Below are 10,359 nucleotides of genomic sequence, written 5' to 3'. Positions count from 1 at the left end.
GAGAGGGCGGCCCGGGCCTAAAAGGCCTCTACGTGAGCTGCGTGCTGGAGCGGCAGAATGGGGCTGACTGACCAGAGGTGGCAGCAGCAGGTCGGCTTTGCTCACTAGTCTCTCTCCGGATGCTGCTCAGATGGTTTCCCACCGACTTTCATTCGACACAGCACAGACAGGGACTGGGGTGAAAAGTCATAAAAATGGCGCTGGCCGTTCGTCTTTTGCCCCGCTTGCTGCTCTTTCCGCCGCTGTTCGGCGGGCCCGCTCGACCCCGGACTCCCGGTATAGCCGAGGTGAGAGCGCCGTTGGCTGGACTTTGCTGCTTCTGCCGCCGCCTCCTTGGCTCCGGAGCGGCCCCGTTTCCTCGAGTCACTTGGGCCTCGGCGCCGCCCGCTCGGGGCCCGCAGCGTCCCCTGCTTAGCCCTCCGGGACTCCCCGCCGCCTTCTCTGCTTTCCCTGCCTACCCTCGGCGCGGCTACAGCGCCGAGGAGCAGCCCCAGCCGCGCCAGAAAACCAAGATGATCATTCTGGGATTCTCCAACCCCATCAACTGGGTTCGGACTCGAATTTACGCCTTCCTAATCTGGGCCTATTTCGACCAAGAGTTCAGCATCGCAGAATTCTCTGAGGGAGCGAAGCAGGTTTGTTTATTTCCTTGGGGTTGACCCGTTAGCCTCTCATGCGTTCAGCTGTTACACGCAAGAAGGGTTTAGCGAAGAGTTTTCCTCACGGGTCCCAAGTTATCCAAAGGGGTAGTGACCCAGGCACAGAGTCCTCTGGCTACTTTTTAAATTAAGCTTCCGCTTATGTTTGCGTGGTTCGATTGAGACACGAGGGTGAAGTCCCCCAGTTTCTTTTTCCACTCTACAGGTTTTGAATCCGATAGAAATGGATTCGATTCAAACCCCATTTCTGCCACTTAAAAGCTACATCGCTTTATCTTTTCTGAACGTGGTTTTCTGCAAAATTAAGAAGACAATGCCTGGCACACAGTAGGCACTACACAAATGTTTGTTGAATAAATGAATAGATAAGATTGTTTTGAAGAGTAAATAAGACAGTGTTTTCATAGTGCAGTAATACGATTTTGGTAGAAAAACAAAACTTCCTGCTAGCTATTTGGTAGAGCTTCCTTGCCCATCTTCGTACCCCCAATCCCTCCCCATCATACTCTTTAAAGAATAACCTACAGATAAGCAGATTTCCCCTTTCAAAGAATTTGCTGAGACAGCCTGGCCTGCGATAAGTGCACAGCACCCTGCACACTGAGTTTAACCCCTGCCTATTCTCTCTCTCTCTGAGTGACTGGTAATACCCTGCCTTACTCTTGTCACACAATGGTCACTTTGGGTCCTGAGATTATTTACGGATTTTGTGTGTACATGCATTTTTCGAGGATGAAAGTCCATATGTAAATTTCTTTTGAATCCCTTCAAGAGTTTGTCATTCCCAAACATTTCAGAACTGTTGATAAATAAAAGTCATAGTTTATTTCCCAGTTCATACTGCCATATATCTTAAACTTCTGATTAGTGTAATCATTTCACAATACTGATTGTATACTGATATGGATATATTTATTCCTAATTTATTTCAGATTATTTCTGTAAACACAGCCATTTATATTTGTTTGTGTAACCCATCAGTCATAAATCGTTTCCAGCTTTATATAATCAATGTCAATATTAACTCCTGGTTCCTGCTTCCCTGAGTCAACTCTCTTGACTGCTCTATGTGTTTATAAAAAATTAAAAAGCAAAGGGCAAGCTTGACTTATAGCATTGTAAGAGGTGAACCTCTGCTCATGTCAGTTCTCAAAATCTTTGGTCCATGCTGAGGTAAGTTGGCATGATCTTACTGTGCTCCACAGTGCTCACTGATGATATGTTAATTTGTCTACCTCATAACATTATATAACTGTACCAGCTCATGTATATGTCAATAAGGAATGAAATCCTCTCCCCTACATGGGCAGGAATCGGCCCTTAGGCCCCATTTCCTCAGAACACAGAGGAGCATGAAACACTTTTTAGCCACGCTCTGATTTTGTCTCCAGCTGTTAGCTATTTTAGCCCTCCTCCTTGCTATTAAGTAGTGTCTCTGCCCCTTAATCAGCCAGTCTGTAAACAATTTTTGCCTCATCTAAATCAGTTTTTGTGCATTTAACCACTGTCATTTTCGAAAGGAATATTGGTCATCCATGACAAATATTAATCTAGTGCCTTAAACCATTGGTCGCGTAATGTATCTTTTACATCAAGCAAATCACTTAGCATAATCTCCTCCAGTTCCATCCATGTTGATGCAAATGTTGGGTAATCATCCTTTCTGATGGCCGAGTAATAATCCATTGTATATATGGACCACGTCTTTATCCATTCGTCTGTTGAAGGACATCTTGGCTCCTTCCACAGTTTGGCTATTGTGGACATTTTTGCTGCTATGAACATTGGGGTGCATATGGCCCTTCTTTTCACTACACCTTTATCTTTGGGGTAAATGAAGGGGGGAGGAAACAGAGGGGGGACTAACCATGAGAGACTATGGACTCCGGGAAACAAATTGAGGGTTTTAGAGGGGAGGGGGTGGGGGGATGAGCTAGCCTGGTGATGGGTATTAAGGAGGGCACATATTGCATGGAGCACTGGGTGTTATATGCAAACAATGAATCATGGAACACTACCTCAAAAACTAATGATGTACTGTATGGTGACTAACATATCATAATAACAAAAAATATATATATCAAGCAAATCAGTTCTTCAACACCTAAGATTTAAAAGGACATGGCAAAAAAAAAACCTTCTCCCTACTAGTTCTCTTAATGCGACTGTATCTTTTTTTGCATGGGTATAATTCTAGGGTTTGGGAACAATCTGGTGCAGAAACATTAGCTAGTTTATCTGCTCTCGTGGGCTCCACTTCCTTTTCTCCTTAAGCTTAACTTCCAGCAATAAAATGTTATTTTGGGTTATGAATATCAAGTTTTCGTTAGATCATGTTCATTCAGATTTTTTTAAAATCGGAGAACGTGAAAACAAAAAGACATCTTAAAGATCATCATTCTAGTCTAACTCTCCTTTATAAATGATAAAACAGTTGGCTCAAGGATGCATTGTAACCACTGTCCTGTGACCCAGTCTACAAGCAGTCTTGGTCCTCTAGTCCCTAGAAATTGAAATGGTTAAGTACAATCTAGTCAAGCTTTTATTCATCACATGAGGCAGGGAAATAGGTGGTCCAATGCTAAGCTTTATTAGTGCCACACACCCTGCTTTCCATTAATATGTACATATAACATATCTTCCCTATTACTGACATTAAACCACATTAATCATATACTGTATGTTTTCTTATATCTCTTGTTCGCAAGTCTTAACCTTTTCTGTGAAGAAGAGGGCTATATCTTAGAAGCCTCTCTAGGTTAGACACTCCTTTGTCATCAAGGCCTTGCAGGGCATCCTACGACCGCTCTGACACTAACTCCCTGGAGTTAAAGCAGACCCCACAGGTTAGGGCGCAGTCCTAGATGAATGCCTCCACTTCAGATGCTAATCACAAGTCAGGGCCCCATTTGACTGGCCAGTTATAAATTGGGGGTTTCCACATCTTCCTTCCTCAAGTTCGATGGTTTGCTGGAACAGCTCCTAGAACTTAGGAATGCACTTTACTTGGTATTTCCAGTTTATTAAAAAGGATACAATTCAGGAACAGCCAGATGGAAGGGATGTATAGGGCAAGGTATGTGGGAAGGGTATGAAGCTTCCATGCTTTCTGGGCACACCTCCACGTGTTCCCCAACCTTGAAGCTTCCCTATCCCTTTGTTTAGGGTTTTTATGGAGGTTCCATTATGTAGGCATGATGGATCAAAACATTGGTGGTTAATTCAATTCCCAGCCCTCCTCCCCTCCCTGAAGTCTAGGGGTGGAACTGAAAATTCCAACCCTCTAATCACATGGTTAGTCCTCTGACAACAGTCACCTCATTAGCCTAAACTCACGTTTGGTTGAAAGGGGCTTGTTTTAGGAGCTCTGTGGCAGGAATCAGAATGAAGAACAAGGGTGTATTTTCTTCTTCTATCACAATATCGCACTATCGATATGGGCATATGATCTGTCTTCCCTGTTACTGCCCTCAAACCACATTAATCATACAGTGTTTATTTTCCTGTGTCTTGCTTGCATGTTTTAGAGGGCTATTTCCTAGAAGCCTCTTTGAGTTAGATAATCCTGTATTATCAAAGCCTTGTCAGAGCAGCCTCCTATTGGTTCGTTATTATCTTATCAGATAATTTGCTCAGGTGGGATCTTCGGCCCCCCAAACCTCATACCTTGGCCATGCAAACTAGAATGTAATGGTTGGGTTTCACCATGATCACTGTGGTCTTTGTTTCTTCTCACCTAAGTGCCACCTATCTTCCTCACATGAAGGCTTATTAATATATACAGTGTCCTTAGGGCCTCTAAAGTGTTTGCAGAGTGTCCTTGAATCCATTTGGATATATGCATTTTCTCAAAATTCAACTCTTGTTATTGTCTAGTTTGGCAGGGCTGGCATAACAAAATACCACAGTCTGGGTTACTTAAACCACAGGACTTTATTTTCTCACAGTTTGGGGGCTAGAAGTCCAAGATCCAGGCATTGGCAGGTTTGGTTTCTTCTGAGGCCTCTCTCCTTTGCTTGCAAATGGCTGCGTTCTGTTTGCCACGTGGTTTTGTCCCTGTGCGTGCATGTACCCTGGTGCTTTGTGTGTCAAAATTTCCTCTTTACAAAGACACTAGTTAGATTGGATTAAGGCCCACCCTCATCTTACTTAATCACCTTTTTGAAGACCCTGTCTCCAAATACAGTCACCTTCTGAGGTACTGGGAGCTCGGGCTTCAGCATATGAATTTGGGGGAAACACTGTTAATCCCATAACATCCCATCCCGAACAGTTATTGTCTGTCTGGCGTGCCAGTGCATCCCCCTGGTCCTGCTGGTTCTTCAGCTTTCATCTTAGATGTTACTTCCTTAAGAGGCCCTCCCTGGTCCTCCCAGATTGGCTTCAGTGGCTCTTCTGCTCAGGTCATCCTGTTCTGACCCCTGTCATAGTTCTTGAACTTGTCAGTTTACTCCCCTCCCTTCTCAAGTAGCCTGAGAGCTCCTTGAAGACAGGTGGAGTCTTACACACAGTTTCATTTCTCACTGCTAAGAATATGGAGGGGTACAGTTGGCTCCCCCCTACTTTACAGTGGGATCTCATACTTCAGAGTTGGCATCCGCTTAGACTGTAAACTCATTATCTTCTCTCCACTTCTCCAAACCTGCCTTAACAATCTTAATGAAGATTGAAGACCCAAATCTCCAGACTCCCATTACAATCTGGATTGCACTGCTTCTCAAATTCTTTGTGTTCATGGTTAAGAGGGGGGTGTCATATAGTAGTCATTACAGTGATAACAGTGATTACTTCATTATTATTTTAAAAGGAAATCTGTAGGAGGATTTTTATCGAGGAGCAAATGTGTATGCACACACCATCTTTTCCCCTTTCCTGAGAGTGGATACATAATCGGCTGTCAGCTCTCTACTGTATATGTGGGAAAGTCGTATGAGAAGAGAAAAGCCGACCAACTTTGAAGGAGTCATGCCTAACAGTGGTATCATAGTATTTGACATTGTTTACCACCTTCATCATGAAATAGTCTTTGTGATACTAAGCTATTTAAGTGTGAGCATTGTATATTGTATGGTATTTTGCATGGTGTTTTGAAATAACGATTACCAACCTCTTCTCACTTTTTTTTTTAAGGCTTTTGCTCATGTGTCCAAGTTACTGTCACAGTGTAAATTTGATCTATTGGAAGAACTTGTGGCCAAAGAGGTAAAGTATACTTTTAATTTTCCTTTAAAAATAAATGTAGTATTCTCCTGCAATAGAATAATATATGTTACCCTTACTTAAAAGTGGTATGTGTGCCATCAGCCAAAGTAGAGTCCCTGTATCTTTAGTTTTGGGTACTTTGGGTCATATAAAAGCATAGAATGACTTGCTACTTAAGGAATAAGTAAGTAAACACGATGTCTTTCAATTGTCTTTATACTGAATGTTCTGTTAGGAATTACCTGTTCAACAATTTGATGCCTTTCAGCCTAGCTTTTGAATATGAGTAAATATGGTAGTGAATTTAAAAATAGGCTTAGAAAAATTGATTCCATAAAGAATTCATCTGCTTTTTGAGAGGCTTTTGAAAATTCAACAAGTGGACTATGGTTTGCTTTTTCCATACTTAGGTGCTCCATGTATTGAAGGAAAAGGTTACTTTACTACCTGACAACCATAAAAATGCCCTTGCTGCTGACATAGATGAAATTGTATACACATCAACAGGAGACATCTCCATTTACTATGATGAGAAAGGTAATGCTAGAGCATAGTCAACATTAAATGATATATAATTGCCAATAAGCTAAACTAGGGGGTAATCATGAAATAGTGGGGTTTTGTTGGTACAAGCCGACTTCAGGGAAAATAATACATTCATTCTTTCAAGACCTAACTCTGGGAGAATTGAGATATGACAATTACTTAAACCCTTCTATCGAGGACCTTCCTCTACTGTTATTTCATTCACAAGAGATGGCATCATCACTTAAGTTGATGAAAATTGTCTAAGGTTGCTATCATGTCTCAAATAGAAAATATTTGTGTTTCAGATTTCCTCACTTGAAGGAAACAATTCAGCATTTTAAATGTCCAGCTGTATATTAAATAGAAAGAGTAAGGGGTAAAAGAAAAATAATATCAGTTAATGACTTTTTTGAAAGTAAGACTAACTGTGGAACTCCCAAATTGGATTTGTTTGGAGTCATGAAAAAGGTTGAAAGGAACTTTAGTGATTATCTGGTTCTTCTCCTTGTCCAATGCATCCATTTTCTCTAGAGCCTTCCTAAAAATGTATTGACTCATTTATTTCTTCTACAAATAATTGCAAATGTATTATGTGCCAGGCATACAGGAAATCTAGCCTTTGCTTACACACTTTCTAGGCAGTTCTGATATAGGACTGTTTAATGGTTAAACATTTTTTACACACATGTTAATTTGGAACATTTCTACAGGTACTTTTAGTGATAAATATTTTCTTCTCCCCTAATATTTCAAATTGCATCTCAGCATCATGGTCACTACCTGATTTTAACATAGGACACTGTCATAATCACTAGCACATAGCAAAGTGAATTAGGGTAAATAGTACATGCTCAGTAAATCATAACTATTATTTCTGAGATGCAGAGAAGAAGGCAAATACATCATAAACCCTAAGAATTTTTTAAAAATAAAAAGGTGTCAATGTAAGTATCTTAAATTAGACTAGAATAAGTATAAAATATGATCTGTAACAACTGTGTAGCTACTGCCATTTTCTAATTTCATTTTGGATATATGGATGATAGATTATTGTGATTTGTATTTGTATATGTGTGTGTGTGTTTTTTCTCTAAGGAAGGAAGTTTGTTAACATCCTGATGTGCTTTTGGTATCTAACCAGTGCCAACATCCCCAGTGAAACTTTAAGTGGAGCCAGTGTATTCCAGGTTAAGTTGGGGGATCAGAACGTGGAAACTAAACAACTTCTTAGTGCAAGCTATGAGTAAGTCTAATCTCATTTCATTGTTTCCTTTCTCTAGAAAATGGAAGGTAGTATGAAGGAAGTATGAAGGTATGAAAACTAAAGGGAGCTTTAGGAAGAAAAGGATTGAAATTTGACAAGTTATTTAAGAAGAGAGAAAGTCATAAAGACATACTGGACATGAAACAGAAGTGTTCAGAGATTAGAAAGAGGTAATATTGCCGAATTTAAAAGGTGTTTAAGCTGTCTATTGCTGCATTATAACCACCCCCCCCCCAAACTCAGTCACTTCAAGCAGCCATTTATTTTGTCTGCTGTTTTACTGCTCAGGAATTTTGGTAAGGCTCAGATGTGGGGTTTTCTTTGTTTCCTTTCGCATCAACTGGGGTGTCAGGGACTGGAGGATTCATTTCCACAACGGCTTCGTCACTCACGTGCACCTTGACTTCTCCACATAACGTCTCATTCTCCAAGGCCTCTCTTCATGGCTTGGGTTTGTGGTAGTCTCAGGCTATTGACACATTTTATGTGGTCGTTGGCTAGACCAGTAAAGGGCTTTGCCCAGGACTGGATCATTTCCACCCTATTCTGCCTGTCAAAGCAGTCCTAGGACCTACACAGTTGAAAGGGCATGGAGACACTCCACCTTTTTATGGGGCACTAGCAGGGTCACACTGCAGAAGAACATGTGGGATGGGGCATATGGTTATAACCATCCTTGGAAAATAAGATCTGCCACAGTTGGCACATGGACCATCCACTCTCTAGACATTTATTCATCATTTCCTATTTACCAGGTACTCTGGTAGGGGTTCAGATACAAAATTCCTGCCTATAAGGACGTACTATCTAGTAGGTTAGCAACTTATTTAAAAGAGACACTAGCATGTATTTTTGTGCTAATAAAATTTGGGACAGTGAACCAGTCATGCAAGTCAGTGGAGACATAATTTAATATTTATTTAAAGAAAATACTGTTGTGTTACCAAAACTATATAAACTTGATTTAAAATAACAAATCCCAAAAAGGACCTAAGAAAGAAAATATATTCTGTTTCACTAAGGTAAAAGGTATCCTTATTTTTTCACTTTTCTTTAATGGACGGTGCTTTTTTTCTTTTTTCTTTATTTTGAATTTTGCATTGTTATTATACAAAATCTGAATCATCTCCTTTTAAAGACATTATTTATAATTAAAGAACAATATAATCAATATTCACCTCTGCTGCTTCTGATATTCCATAGTAAGACCATGGACAGTTCGTAAGCACCGTTATTTTCAAGATTGATCTAATGTATATAAACCAAATTCCACTAAAGTACTCTTTCCATCACCATGGTGCAATTTCTTTTTCCGCATATTAGGCATTTGTGATAGCAAGTACTTAACAGAATAATACCTGAGTTTCTCTTAAGGACTGGCAGATGTTGGAATGTATATCAGTTCATTAAAATACTCATTTCTGGGGCACCTGGGTGGCCCAATCGATTGTGGCCGGTTCTTGATCTCAGAGTCATGAGTTCAAGTCCCACATTGGGCTCCATACTGGGTGTGGAGCCTACCTCAGGAAAACAAAAATACTCATTTTAGTGGAGAATGTTCTAATTTTGTGAGGGTATTTTTTGTGATTGAATTGGTAAATTAAACTTTTTTTGTTTTGATGTTTATTTATGATTAACCATTAGCCTGTTGCTAAAAACTGTCTCTAATGTACACTTGCAAATTACATAGTTATCCAAGAAGTATTTGGGCTAATGTTAAGATTCACATTATTTATAATATTTTCCCCTAGATTTCAGAGGGAGTTTACACAAGGAGTAAAGCCTGATTGGACCATTGCACGGATTGAACATTCAAAGTTATTAGAATGATCTTTCTTGGAAAAATCAGCTTATTGGACTGCTGGCAATTAACTATGAAAAATTAAGGAAAGAAATTTTTGGATGTGTTGATTTTCACTTAGACAAGTCTGTGGCTTACTTTTGTATTATTTTGAACTATTCCTTGTAGTATATTGGCATGATACAATAAAGCATTTTCCACAGATTGTTATCACCTTCTATAAAAGAGATCAAAGTAAAAAAACCACAACAGCCCATTGTTGGTGTCATTCATATTCAATATCATTTCTAATGTCACTTGTACACAACCTAATTTTAGAGACAGTAAAGGAAGTATTGAAAAAACTATTTACACATTTCTAAATTAATAGTCCTTAAATATTTTATTTGTCATTAATACATTTAAACCAATAATTCCAGTACATCTAAGATTTATTTTTAAAAGTCACTGCTGCTGTTTGATTACTTCTGATCACTAGGTAGATGAGAAGGACTAGATGGAATTGTACCAGATTGCTCACTGCAGAAACAGAGATCAGTCAAATTGAAGCTTACTACAGTACCAAGAGAAAAAAAATACAACAGTGCCTCAGCCACTATGGGATAATATCAAGTCCTCTAAGATACTTGTATTTGGATTCCTAGACGTTGGGGTAAGGGAGACAAAGACAATATAAGAAATAATGTCTGAACTTTTTCCTAATTGATGAAAACTATAAATTCACAGATCCAAGCAGGGTAACACATAAAGAATACCTTACTAAATATACCATAATCAAATTGTTGAAAACCAGAGAGAATTGTAAAGCACCTGGAGAAAAAAAAGACACATTCCACACAGGGAATGACTGTGTATTTCTTTCCTCAAAGTGCAAGTTAGAGACCTTGGTATAAGATCTTTAAAGT

At 39.6% G+C, this 10,359-nt stretch overlaps 1 protein-coding gene across 3 annotated transcripts; it reads left to right on the top strand.

Moving 5' to 3' along the window:
* The first annotated feature begins 38 nt into the window (after window positions 1-38).
* MAIP1 (matrix AAA peptidase interacting protein 1) lies at window positions 39-9,656 on the top strand. Of its 3 annotated transcripts, none has more exons than XR_005837898.1 (5): window positions 39-635; window positions 5,790-5,861; window positions 6,272-6,398; window positions 7,670-7,823; window positions 9,405-9,656. XR_005837898.1 is itself a non-coding variant. In XM_008687317.2 (5 exons), exons 1-5 carry the CDS (start codon window positions 195-197, stop codon window positions 9,481-9,483), a joined length of 867 nt encoding a protein of 288 aa, XP_008685539.2. In that variant the 5' UTR covers window positions 39-194; the 3' UTR covers window positions 9,484-9,656. The 3 variants fall into 3 exon arrangements, 1 of the variants encoding a protein (XP_008685539.2); XR_005837897.1 differs by lacking the exon at window positions 7,670-7,823 and adding an exon at window positions 7,531-7,632; XM_008687317.2 differs by lacking the exon at window positions 7,670-7,823 and adding an exon at window positions 7,485-7,632.
* Window positions 9,657-10,359: the final 703 nt, after the last annotated feature.

Source organism: Ursus maritimus, unplaced genomic scaffold (genome assembly GCF_017311325.1).
Source record: "Ursus maritimus isolate PB19 unplaced genomic scaffold, ASM1731132v1 scaffold_1, whole genome shotgun sequence".
In the NCBI taxonomy this organism is placed as follows: Eukaryota; Metazoa; Chordata; class Mammalia; order Carnivora; family Ursidae; genus Ursus; species Ursus maritimus.
Note: the sequence above shows the minus strand (reverse complement) of the source record. Positions and strands in the feature narration are given on the sequence as shown.